This window comes from Orbicella faveolata, unplaced genomic scaffold, assembly GCF_042242905.1.
Source record: "Orbicella faveolata isolate gen_17 unplaced genomic scaffold, um_ofav_v1 contig_46, whole genome shotgun sequence".
Taxonomy (NCBI): Eukaryota; Metazoa; Cnidaria; class Anthozoa; order Scleractinia; family Merulinidae; genus Orbicella; species Orbicella faveolata.
Window position 1 is genome coordinate 3,857,501 of NW_028301576.1, and position 13,789 is coordinate 3,871,289.

The window sequence follows — 13,789 nt, forward strand, 5'->3', positions numbered from 1 at the left end:
ACAAACTCAACGGTTCAATGAAGACAATCGTTCAGAGGGCTGGAATTCAAAACGTCAGGCTTCTAGACATTTGACTTTATTGATATATGTTGAACACAGTAAGTTTTGTAAAATTTTATAAGCTTTCATTAACCTAGTTGTTGTTGAGCGATTTTAAACTTAATAAATTGACGTCAGTTTTTTATGCGTCTGTCCTCTTATTGATGATAAATTGCGTCATAACATTGTCAAAGTGGTTGTGGAACCACAAGCCGCGGGCAAGTGGTTCCGCAGTATATGTCTTTTACAATAATAAGTCCCAAAATGGTCAAATGCCGGGAATAAATGAAGGGAAAAGACGCCGTAAACTTGCCGTAAACAAAGATAAGTGAATTTTAGTCAAAATGGCGCGACAATTGTCAATAGCTTTTCTCGCTTTTTGATTGGCTACTTAAAAAAGTCCATAAAATCTCATTGGTTAAAAAGTTGACAGTTTGAAAGCTGAAAGTTAACTTCAAAACTTGCATAAATTAAAATTTTATCCGTCTGAACTCTTATTGATGATAAAAATGAGCCAATCAGCGCGCGTAAAATTAGACAGTTATTGAAAAATATTTTTTTACGCTTTTCATCGCCCCATTTGTGCAATTCGTTTACCAAATACTACAGGAGAAAATCTCAGTACCTATGAAATAAACACATTACAGCATGAAAAATGCTTTGTACGATTTTATTCACTCGTTGACACGTATCAGAAAACTTACTCGTTCGCTTTCTAATACTACTCGTGAATAAAAATCGTACGCTCGCATTTTCCATGAAGTAATCTGTGTTCGCCGCTCGCGCACAGGGCCTTGGAGCCAAAACAAAAACACTCGCGCGAGAAATCCCGCTACGCAAGCTAACCATGAAGAATCACTAACGCAAAAATTCTAATTAAATAACAACAAGTCATTAAAGTGTTTCACATTCTATCCTGCAAAACATGTTTTACACACAATTTAACATGTCCAAACAAACTGCTTTTATGAGATATTTATTTCAAACGTGAATAGCTGTAGCTAAATAAATGCGAGGCGAATAATTTATATATTAAAGTTATACAATGCTCACGGATTAGATAGTTAGAGTGCTCGTGATGGTAACAAAATACTTCTATAGAAAAAATGAATACAAAACACTTGGCAAATGAAATCTTGCGGTAGGCGCAAATTGTACAAAAACTGCGAAATTACTATACATATATCAGAATATACCAATTTGTAATTAAGCACGTTCTGACCTGCTATGTACTTGTTTCAAACGACGCCACAGACAGTTTCCTTCGCAGCCGTCTCGGGCCGGATATCACGTATCGCTCCCGGCCCGTGCCAGGCTTGAAGCAGAGACGAATGGGAAGGCCGGACGGGAAAATATTTGGCTCGAGGTCAGGACGTATGGAACAAGTGCAACGAGGTCCGTGACCTTTTCCCGTCTGACCCGACCTAACTCAGTCAATAACCATTTGATCACATGACCATTTTGGTTTTTGTTATTCTCGTAGAAAGAGGTCGCGCTCATGGTATGTCTAGTGAGATCGCACACCTTTTTCGGGCCCTGTCACTACCGCAAGTGCGGCCCTCATACGGTCTTTTTTCTTCTTCTGGTTTTCCAAGCAAATAGCGCGCGGAGCCCTACGGGTCATATGATAAATACATTAACGACTTACGTATCCTCGCGTTTTTTTAGCTCAATTTTGTAACGGCAATAGCAAATAGCCGCCTCCTGTTAACATCGCCTGATTGAAACAATCCATAAGTTAGGGAGATGAATGCTATTGAACTTCATTGCGTGAAGTAAATAAGATTTCTACGGAAGTAAGATTTCTACGTAACAACAAACTGTTTACTTTTGTGCAATGTTTTAAGCCGCAGTTCGCCAAAACTGATTCGTGAGCGGCCCTTTAGCGGTCCGTACTGCTAAAGTCGGACCGCTCAGGAAGCCAGTCAGAATTTTCATCTTGGACTAGTTTCCCACATTTGCACACCCAGAAAAACAGTTGATAAGAAGTGCTCCACCTTCTACTAAGTTAGCTACACCACAGCTTAAGGTGGCCGAACACAGTTTTCGCGCGCGCTTTTGCTGATGCAATTGAGCGCGCGCACAAGGATTGCAAAGAGCGATCATTTTATTTACTCAACACCCGCACTATCTGTGCTATTTTTCTCTATTATTGAACGCAGTGTACTGATGGCTTTAGTCTTTTATTACAAAGATATGTTAGAAAAGGTAACGACGCAAAGAAACCAGCAATTCTCAGCTTTCTCTTTGTTACCGAAAGAACCCAGTTAAATGCAGCCCATGCGCAGTTGCTCGAAAAATTAAGACAGATTGCTTTTGCAGAAACTTGCGGATTTCTGACGATCCAGTCGTTAGAATTTCAAGAAATTTGGCAAAAAAATAGTTCAGAAACCACGTGAATGATCTATGGCAAAAAATCTGAATTTTGACATAGGGAATTTTTAATAATACAGAACATGCGGTGAAAACGATTTACGGCGAATTACGAAAATCGCCTATGTCAAAATTTTATTAGAACAGTGTTGACAGAAGAGATTTAATGTCAATTCGTAGTGGGCAAAAGATGAAAAAAATCTAACGACTGGATTTTTTTTAAATAAACAAAAACCATTTTTTAAGCCTTGTTTTTAACCAGCCCCGTTGCCATGGTAACAGCACACACCTTAGCCAAAATACGAGAATAAACTTTTCTGTGGTTAACCTTGACTCTTGCAAAAAACGAGCGCCAAAGCATAAATAGCTTAAAAGTAATGGTGAGCTATGCATAGGCTCTCGAAAACTGTGTTCGGCCACCTTAAAATATCGTGAAATAGCTCCTTCGAGAGAGACCAAATATGGGTGCGAGAAATGATTTCAAGGTTCACTAAAAGACTTGGCTGTCTTTTACTGTTTGTTTCGACTTTGTACTCTATCATTACATAAATACTTCGAATCCATAGAATCCTTGATAACCTCCGAATAAGGCTTGAGACTGGCAAACCCTTCTCTGCGAAGGCTTCAAAATTCAAGTGTAATGTAGTGAATTATATTATTATCAACGTTTTGTAATTAATAATGTATTTAATAATGGAAATAAAAATGTGGAAAAAAAAAACAAAACAAAAACAAAACAAAAGTTGAAGTTACTTAAAGGAGTGCAGCTGGCTCCAGCTTTATAATTTTGCAGTGCCTCGAATAGGCTTTTCAGGTAGTTTAAGTTTATACTAGGTATGAATAAAAGAGAGAAAAGGCCGGCAAAAAAAAAAAGAAAGTGTAATGTAGTGTAAAGTCGCTAATCACCACGACCAAAATGGCTGCCAACAGTAACTGTACCCACAATATTAAGTGCCTGGATGAATCTCTCACATGTGACCATTCAAATGAAAGCCTTCGATGCATGCTTTCTAGTGGTGCTGTTTGTTAGTCAAGTAATTCCAAAAAAACAAGTTTAGAAAATTGTCAAATTTATACTTGAGTACTCTAAGGAGGTAGAGAGTCAGTAGTACATCATTGATTGACACTGAAGAGTCTAGGAGATTTGTTTGGAGAGATACGGCCAATAGACAGTCCACCAGAGGCCTGAGATGCTTCCCCTGAGAGATATGTTCGGCTTGAGGTCTTGGTATGCCGGTATGTTGTGAACACTTCTCGCCGAGTCTCATCGTGCTCTTCTGGGAAGGACCGGACAGACGGATCATCACCTCCAGCATGACCTCCACGCGTCCCAGCCCCTGGAGAATATGCACCTGTTGCCGAAGATAGATAAGTGCCTCTTGCAGAATAATAGGAGCCTCCGGTTGACCCATGATATGGAGCCTGCCCATATGGGCTCCCTTGGACTGGGGTCAATCCGTAAGGGCTTTGGGATCTCGACCCAGGCGTTGGGGCACCGCCATGGGGACCAACACTCCTTTGCCGAGGACTACAGCACAGTATAAGGGCTAAAATGATGAACCCAATGAAAAACGAAAGCCCAATTATCCAGGCACTAGTTTGTCCAAGAAGACCTAGAAAAAACCCTTGGAAACTTCTGTCTGCCGGCCCTGCTGGAAGTTTAGGGCACTGTTCACTGCTTGAACCCGCTCCTGCCAGCACAACAGGAATAGCGCCTCCGAAGGGAGCTGTATACGAGACGTACAGCAAAGCTCTTTGACCCGTCAACTGACTTTTAAACTCCACCCACACTTTCTTGAATGATTTTGGATTTTTTCCCACCACTTCTACCTCATATTGAGCTTGATTATCACCTGAGATTGACAGCACTGTAACAGCTACCAATGATGAATCTTGGGATCTTACCTGCAAACAAAACAAAAGTAATCTTTGTTGAACGAAAGAAAATTGAAAATGTGGCAATGATTCGACTCAAAACAGCGTTATAAATTTCAGGAAGATATTAGTGAGTGATTAAAGCTAGTAGGGGAAGAAATTTCTCTCGAGTTCGAGCAACGGGAGTTGAACCAATGAACTTGTACACAGAAGACGCTTCAAAACTGAACTACAGAATCCCCGAAGAAGCTACTACAACTAGGGAAACATTCCAGAGACCAGAGTGTTCCTCTTTAAGACCTTTCTGGTGAACAACTCTTTATGTCAAATTTTTAGTGTCTGTACGAATGTTGTGACTGTCACAAATTAGTGATTGAAAGAACGAACGAACGAACGAACGAATGACTGATCGATCGAGATCAGTCCGTCCCTCCGTCCGTCCGTCAGTCAGTCGGTCCGTCCGTCCGTCCGCCGTCAGACAGACAAACAGTGCTTAAATTATACGTAAGTACGAAAATTATAAATTATGTGTAAATTATGCAAAATAATATTTTGTCACTGTCACATGTTACGGCGGACGTTTAGATTGCAGAAATACAAACAGCTTTTACCTCTAGGCTATCCAACTGCCTCGTAATGCCCAAAACAACAATTTGCGCTTTTTGTCTGTCAGCGGAAAGCTCCAGTTCGGTTTCACTTAGCACAAACGCAGGAACAAATGGCACAGGTGATGCCTCTGAAGAGATGCGGCGACCTTGAATCTCGTCGAAAACTCTGACGGCAAGACTCAGTTGAGCTGTACTGGAGCTCGCAGAACGAACCACATCTGCTGTGGCACTTCTTGGAATGACATAACACATAGGCTTTCCGTTGATAAAACCAGATTTCACTTCAAACAGATCATCTGAGTTAAAATCCCCAAAGAGGTCATAGGCAAAGCTAAGAACACACTGGAAGGGTATGGAACGACTCTCGACACCCAGCTCTTCAAAAAGCAATATTCCATCCCCGAGGCCGGACGCCTTGGATGTATGTTCTTGAGACAAATAATCATGTCCAAAGATAACAGGGATGATGTAGCCTCGGCCATCTTGTCGAGGAATGTTGGTGATGACCAGAGCATCATCTGTGGCGACATGAATGTAACTCAGGCTTTCAACTTTAACTTCAGTCTGTGCCGAGTACCGTTCGGGAATCATGAAGTAAATAGTTGCTGTTCCTGCAGCAGTTGCCATGGCAATACCAGTTGTCGCGTTGATGTTAACCACTCTGTCATTGGAAGACGACCAAACACCACCAACCCCTTAAAAAAAAAAAATGAATAATAACAGCTACAGTAAAAGCTTTATTGAAGTGTCAATGTATTTAGTATTAACTACTAATTGGGGAAACAACAAAAAAAGTTTAAATTATTTACAATGAAATAAACAAAAAAGAAGTGTATATGCAATCAATCTGCAAAAATGTATGTATTAGTAGTACTTGAAAACAGTACTACTGTACTGAACACAACAGGCAACATTTGTATTCCCGGTATTGGACTGGAACTAGCTTGCAAATGAGGCTAAGGCAGGGAGTCTTTTCAAATGCAAGTGACATTAATCTCTCTTTAGTGATATTCCACCGCATGAGCGTCCACTGGAAGCTAATTCCAGTCCAATACAAGAACACGAATATGGCCTATAAAGCTCTATAAAGCTGGTGTGGTCGAGAAGGAAAGTATTTGGATGTCTACGCTTCACTCGATACGCACGCTATGACTTTGAGCCAAAAATTTCCTTGTTCAGCCCTGCCGACTGCATCAATAACTTCAAACTGTTATTTTTCCCGCGAGAAAGGCAGTCAAATGAGTATTAAAGTCTGGAAACACTTAAATAGTACATCTAATCATCTGCCAGTCAAACAAGTACCCTGAAACTTTCGTCAACCCTCACGAAAGGTTCAGCGGCTTCAAATTAATTATTCCTTCTTAATACCCGCCAGCGCAAGAATCTGCACCTTTCTGCTCCCAAAACAAACTGGGCAAAGAAAAAAATCATATACCAAGCAGGTCTCGGTTTTAACCTTATAAGTCTTGAAATACAGGAAACTGAATCTATTTTACTTTTTAAAAGGAAACTTGAACGGATGCCTTAATTTTATCATATTTTATTTATATCGTATCTTTTACGTTTAAGTAGCATTGTTTTGTATAGCTTTTACGTTTTAACATTTTCCACAGGGCCGTTCTGAAAACCACTTTGTGTAAGATCGCCCCCTGTTTAAATATCATTATTATTATCATTATCATTATCATTATCATTATCATTATCATTATCATTATCATTATCATTATCATTATCATTATCATTATCATTATCATTATCATTATCATTATCATTATCATTATTATTATTAAAGATTCGCACAGCTATTGATGATATTGAAGCTGGCTTGGTCATTGGCTCCGGGCAACAACAAGTTGCCTAGGGAGGCCAAGAAACACCCCTTGTTTGCTTTTTCTCTTCTTTCTACATCTCCAGCGCCTTTCTAAGAATTCTTGCCGACCCCAACATTGCACATCTCTGGATCAGTCCAACAGGAATGCCCACCTCAATGGCTCTCAGACTGTCCTTCAATCTCAGTGGTATTGATCCCAATGCTCCCACTACCACTGGAATAACCTTTGTCCTCACACCCCACATTTTTCGAACTTCTCTTACTAGATCTTGATACTTTTCAACTTTTTCATCTTCCTTCTCTCTCACCCCATTATCCTCTGGGGTATTATTATTATTATTATTATTATTATTATTATTATTATTATTATTATTATTATTATTATTATTATTATTATTATTTGGCCTCAAGCACCGATGGACCTATTTTTTGAGAACTTTGCCTGATATTCAAGAATTATTGGAGCCTTTGGAGAATGCCATATCTAAGGTGCTCATCCCTGCAATTACGGAGCATAGGTGCACTCGGCTGGACAGGGACATTCTAGCATTGCCAGTCCGTCTAGGGGGGCTTGGCATGACAAACCCGTGTCTTGACGCAAATCTTGAGCAATCCTCCTCCGCCAAAGAAACCATCCCGCTGGTCCAACAGATCGTGGCTCAATCCCATCAGATGCCGGATGATTCTTTGGTCAAGCCACTACAACAGGCAATGAGGAGTGAGAGAGCAACGGTGCTCCAAGACAGGGCAGAGCATATCAGAGGGGTAGCCCTACAGAAAGTCCAACGGGCACTTGACCTTGCTGCGGAAAAAGGGTCATCTGTTTGGCTGACGGTACTCCCCCTTCGTGAAATGGGTTTCAATCTAAATAAGAGAGAGTTCCGCGATGCAATCAAACTGCGCTACGATTGGCTGGTTGATGATGTCCCCTCCACCTGTGTATGCGGTGATGCTTTTACAGTGGACCACGCAATGATATGCAAGAGAGGTGGGTTCGTTACCCAACGTCACAATGAGCTGAGGGACTTAGAAGCCGAACTCCTGAATATGGTTTGTACCGATGTTGAGATTGAGCCTGTCCTGCAAGACATCTCGGGTGAACAGCTGGGAAGAGGTTCTAATCGAGCTCCAGATGCGAGATTAGATATTCATGCGCGCGGGTTCTGGGAGAACCAACGATCAGCATTCTTTGACGTTAGGGTTTGTCACCCTAATGCTGATTCGTATAGCGACCTAGAGCTCCAACAGATATACCGCAATCATGAGAACGAGAAGAAGCGCCTTTACGCGAGGAGGGTTTTGGATATCGAACAAGGAACTTTTACACCCCTTATTTTCACGTCAACAGGCGGCATGGGAAACGAGTGCTTGCAATACCATTCCAGACTGGCGCAGCTGATCTCCATCAAGAAAGGAGAACATTATGCTAAAACAATCTCCTGGATAAGAGCAACGACATCCTTCGCTTTACTAAGATCCGCACTAATCTGCCTAAGAGGTTCAAGAGCTAGAAGGAAAGCCTTTTGTGACTTTAAGAAAATTGATATTGACGTTGAAACCCAGGAGGGAGCCATTACGTAAACACTGTTGAAATAGGTTTTAATAGTTTATTTCTTTTATTAACTTTTACCTTGTAATATACCGATATTGACGTTGAAACCCAGGAGGGAGCCATTATGTAAACACTGTTGAAATAGGTTTTAATAGTTTATTTCTTTTACTTACTTTTACCTTGTATATACCAATTTGTATGGAATATGTTAATTAATGTTATGATGATGATAGTAGCATTAGTATTAGTTGTAGTAACCATGATATCATGATTAGATACGGAAACATGTTTTACAGGTTTAACAGACATCAAATTATGTAAATATTATAGCATTTTGTAAAGCTTAGCTCTAGTTTTTGTCACAATAAACACTCCTCTTTTTATTAAATTATTATTATTATCATTATTATTATTTGATAACAGCACAAACAGTTGACCTGCACCTCTTAAAAAACCTTGATTCGTTCTTACTAATCATCATCTGCACCTTTTTTGTTCTTAGGGATAGGGGCATTGTTTGTGCTGTTTACCTATTGTTTGGTTTCGCCAGTTAATATAGAGAACCTTGTATTAAAAGGGTGCCGGCAGCCCTAGCACTTGAGAGTTGACGAGAACGTCAAACTAACAGCCAGAGATTAAATCCGTCGTTGATTTTGCCCTGGTTTCGTCCCTTATGAAAAACATTTGTAGTTCATTTGAATCACGAGGACGCTTTTGACTGGTATTATGACCATCCTAAAGAAATGTCAGGGAACACTTGACTGCCTAACAAATGAAATGCTTTGGATCAACGTACCAGGGTTGCCACCCACCGGAACAAAAAATATCCCTGACTTTTCCCTGACTTTTCACTGACTGTAAGCAATTTTCACTGACCCTGCAGGCTGACTTTTCTGGCCATGAATCAACAAAATAAGGATAGGTCAGATAATTTTTAAAACAAAATTGCCTTCTCTATACAAAAACATCTAATAAACAATCTGCGGCAACCTGGAGATAAAATTCCCTGACTTTTCACTGACTTTTGAACAGGGATTTAGAAACTCCCTGACCTGATACAAAACTCCCTGACTTTTCCCTGACCTTAAATAAAATCTATTTTTCCCTGACTTTTCTCTGAACGTGGCAACCTTGACGTACAGAGGCCAAGTTCCAATCCGCAATCAGACTACGTCCAAGCGAAACTATTTGTTTAGCGCGTTGCATAAATACCTTCAGATATAACACTTGAGCTGAATTGCTGAACCATTCCAAGTAACAGTGTAGCCTTGGTAGGAGTCAAGCCGTGTCCAGCCCTTATGCGTATGTAGTCTGCTATGTTCACAGCGCTAGGATCCCACACCTGGACAAAAACAAAATGTAATTTGTGATAATCGGTATTGACCTATTATAATTAATATTTTGCCGACACGGAACAGAGAACTGGCTGCGAGCGTAGAACGCGAAGGCGCATGGTTAGTACGTTTGTAGAAAGAGACGGTTGAGAAATTTGTGATATTCTACGGTCAGGTTTATTTTTTGTCCTAATGATGTATAAATAGTATAATAACCTTAAAACCCCAAAGGCAAGTGCCACTGCATTTGGACGGAGGTACACAGTCCCTATTTATCTAAATTAGAGGTTTTTGGGGTTTACATGTCAGGCTTTGGCGCATGTAAGATATTAGTTGATGTATCTTTTATCCACTTTGTTGTAAACTTGTTGTGTTAATTAAAACATATCTTTGGCAATTAAAATCCTATATGTAATTAAAACCCTTGTTCGGTTGTGTAGTGAAGATAAAAATTAAGGTTGAGGTACAGACAACACCCGCTTCATTAGGACACTTGATTATTATAATTTGATATTTGCTCTTACATAAATGTCATTAGTATCACCCAACTAGTGGACTAATACAAATCCTGCATTTTAATTGGCTATGCTACTAGAGGACTATTAGTAATAGTCCTCGAGTAGCGAAATTGGCGCAATCGAGCGTGACGCTTTCTTTCGTCTTATTCCCAAATAAATATTTCTTCAACTTACATTTGCTAACTTTATTATTGCCTTTTCTGTCCGACTAGTTGGGTGATACTAAAACAATTAGACCCTTCGCCCTCAAGGGCAACAGGGCCAATAGCCTATTTGGCTTCGCCTCATGGGCTATTGACCGTAATGATATACTGTGACCGTAGTGATATGCTCTGATAAAAAGATAAACTCGCTTTACGGACACCGACTATCTGCACACTGTATATTTCCATTTGTTACGATTGTGTGCTAGCTGAACCCGCTTGAAAACGAAAGCTTTCTAAAACTAACGTAAATTTATTAAATTAGTATATGCAGTTAAAACCCTTGAAAGCGAGGAAATACAAAATGTTACCATCCGAGTCGCTACAAACCTTAAGAATAGCTTCCCCTAGGTTCATCGCTCTGGCATAAAATGTTCCATTTTCAGGTCCAGGGACAACATGAACGGCATCAAATCTGTTTAAAAGAAGAAATTTGAGTCAACATTCAGATTTCTATCTACTGTCCTTAAAATATTTCTTAAAACACTAGTTGGAAGATTACACGTCAACGTAATTGGGTTGAGTCACGATTGGTTTCGGATATTACAGTCAAGCTCGTATTAGGCGGACACCCCCGGGACCCTTGTTAGTGTCCGCTTCATACAGGGTGTCCCTTGAAAACAGATTCCCTTAGAATTCGGCCAAAAGGGTCTTATTATCCAACTGCAGCGAATACCGTCCAAATAACAGCACAAATATACAGCGACCATATTGTACAGTAGAAAACCTGTTTGCCGTACAGGTCGGCGCGCGCACGCAAAACTGTCAGACTCTCCCTCTTTCATTGACAAATTTATTGACCACAGTAGTTGGATAATAAATCTCTTATTAGATGTTTTTGGTGTAGTATCGCTGTATATTTTTACTCGTTGTTTGTATTTTGACTCGCCCTACGGGCTCGTCAAAATACGGCACAACTCGTGAAAATAGACAGCGATACAACACACCAAAAACATCTAATAAGATATCTATATATTAAAGGGTCAAATACCATTCTTGTGAACGGTCGATAACTCTGAAATACCGTATTTCCATAAACGATGACAAGTAACTGCTTTATTAGTAGATGTGAAGCGATTTAACTCATTTAAGTATACAGTAACAGCATCTATACTGAGCGAATTATGTGAAGGTTCGCGCAATCAAACAAGAACAACAGTTCTGAAAAACAAAACCGAATAATAAAATGTTACGTTTCTCCGGCTAATTTTTTTGATGATCACACACTAATTAGAATGATTGACACTTGCCTGTTCAGTCTGTATTTGAGTGGAATACTGGCCACAGCAAATGTTCGTCCTATATTATCATGCAGTGTAACAGCGAACAACACATTCATCCCTAGAGGAAATGTCTGAAGCTTGTCGGAATTCGCTCTCACGGGAGATTGACAAGTGATGGTCAGTGATGAAACTGCTTTGACCTGAAAATATTGAATGAATGTTAAATCCTACGGATGTGAGGTCAAAAACAAGGCCCCGTCTAAGCTCGACTAATGCGTTTTCGTTTAAAGACGCATAATATTTGTTGATGAGTTCTCCCCTTCAGTCCACGCTGCAACGATCGAAAACGCATACATTTGAAAACGCTGTCCTAAAAGGAGACATTTGACAACAAAGCCATATCGTTTAAGTGTGGACGGCGAAAAAGGGGGGCTTAAAAAAACGATGATGCCATTCACCATTTAAGCCCAAGCGTAAATGACGTCTGTGATGTTTCTCAATAGGTATCTGCGTTTAGAAGTGTTGTAGTCTGAATGGGAAAATGCTACGAAAACGGTAGTGTGGACGCAAACTTTTGATGCGTTTTGGGTAAGCAAATGGATCATCGAATAAGTTTCGTTTCGAAAACGGATTAGTGTAGGGAGGTCCTAAGATTAGGAGGACATTTTCAAGTATCTTTAGAAACATACTCAGGGTTCCAGATAAGTTTTCAAGGCAGGGTGTCAATAAGGAATTCCAACAGGTCAATTCCCACTGCTTCCACCAAATCATTTAAGCAAGAGATCACCACCAAATCATTATACAATTTCTATTTATTTGCCAGGTCATGTAGCTGACCTTGTCCGGTTTATGTCCCGAGACCCCTCGCTTAACTGGAACACTGCACACCTACTGTGTAGGGTTATCTACGTGACAAAACCGGCAATAATGGTTTTATTTTGTACAACCGTATTAGAAATTTGTTAACAACACGCTACCAAGAGAGGATGGCTGATCATTTAAAGAATTTAATCATGAAAACGTCTTAAACGAAAAGCTCCGTTTTCTCAAAGCAAAGCGATGACAAAATTGAATCCTCCGCTGATCTTACCTCTACATGTACCACGACAGTTTGATTGATGCCACACTCCTCATGGACAGTCACAAGCGCAACAGCTGTCCCAGACAAGGACGTGGTGGACACCTGTCCGATTCTGTTGACAGTCGCCACAGATGGACTGCTGGAAGCCATATTGTTCTGAGAGCAGTCGGCTATTAGTTCGTATGTTATCCTTGCTGAACCATCCCTGCAAAAATTTGTCTCCTTTTAGCAATTCACTGAACTAATAACGTAGAGTTGTTACAGTAACGAACTTTGAATACTTCCTTTCCTATCCCGATCGTGCCCCGCAGGACACCTAAGGCCATCGTGTATACGTGAATTCTAAAATCTCTCTCAAATGAGTCATAATACCATCTAAGAACACAGCTATACCGCTTACAACATTAACAGTGCGTAGTACTTCTAAAAACGACACTGAAAAATGCATTTGAATTTTTATGACAAATATGAAGAGGGTCTTAAGAGTGCCTGCCTGTAAAAATCAGACAAATTCTTAATTTCGCGGCAAGATTCGAAAATTCGATTTCGCTCATATTCCTATGGTAGATAGGGTAGGGCATGACAAAAACTACTGGATAGTTTTTTTGGCAAAATATCCTTTTATTTCAAAGAAATATGCAAATTACCAAATTCCGTTAAAATCGTCATTTGACGCACCATTTTATTAAACAAGTTTGAGAGCCTCGCATGCAAAACCACATCATTCTTCCGTCTTTAAAACACTCAAATATTTTTGTGCAATGTTTAAATGTGTACTGGGTTGATTTTAGGGAATGTTGCGTTGTCTTTTTGGGTGCACAAAACTTAAATTTCGAAGACATGTATTTCATTCACTTAAAAGTACTTCGTGAATATAATTAATTTTCACCATGTGCGAAACCTTCAAATGGACCAAGCGTCTGGTGGTTGAATCGCAGAAGGATGGTCTACAGATTCCTGTAAAAATTTCTTTGGGTAAATGATTGTGAGCGAATTTGGTAATTTGCATATTTCTTTGAAATAAAAGGATATTTTGCCAAAAAAACTATCCAGTAGTTTTTGTCATGCCCTAGCCTATCTACCATAAAAATATGAGCGAAATCGAATTTTCGACCCTTGCCGAGTTATTTTCCATTTTTATGGACAGGGAGT

General features: G+C 39.9%; 2 protein-coding genes across 3 annotated transcripts in view; one reads left to right on the forward strand and one right to left on the reverse strand.

The window, feature by feature from the left end:
- Positions 1–999: 999 nt before the first annotated feature.
- Positions 1,000–13,789, reverse strand: part of LOC110050933 (nuclear pore membrane glycoprotein 210-like) — a 39,155-nt gene continuing 26,365 nt past the window's right edge. The window contains exons 36-42 of one of the 2 annotated variants that reach the window (XR_016203520.1): positions 12,647–12,842; positions 11,584–11,756; positions 10,664–10,748; positions 9,491–9,620; positions 4,899–5,590; positions 2,833–4,317; positions 1,000–2,062 (exon numbers count right to left, since the gene is read on the reverse strand). Coding sequence is in view for 1 of the 2 variants with exons in the window: in XM_089277097.1 (XP_089133223.1) it covers positions 3,526–4,317; positions 4,899–5,590; positions 9,491–9,620; positions 10,664–10,748; positions 11,584–11,756; positions 12,647–12,842 (2,068 nt within the window). In the remaining variant the exon portion in view is untranslated. Of the gene's footprint in view, positions 4,318–4,898; positions 5,591–9,490; positions 9,621–10,663; positions 10,749–11,583; positions 11,757–12,646; positions 12,843–13,789 lie in introns of both variants that reach the window. The other variant, XM_089277097.1, reaches the window with a different exon arrangement.
- Positions 7,363–8,307, forward strand: LOC149098015 (uncharacterized). Its single transcript, XM_089277881.1, has one exon. The coding sequence runs from the start codon at positions 7,399–7,401 to the stop codon at positions 8,305–8,307; it is 909 nt and encodes a 302-aa protein (XP_089134007.1). The 5' UTR covers positions 7,363–7,398.

Coding starts and splice junctions, on each gene's coding strand:
- LOC149098015 (XM_089277881.1), top strand. CDS start 7,399: ATGCCGGATGATTCTTTGGTCAAGCCACTACAACAGGCAATGAGGAGT.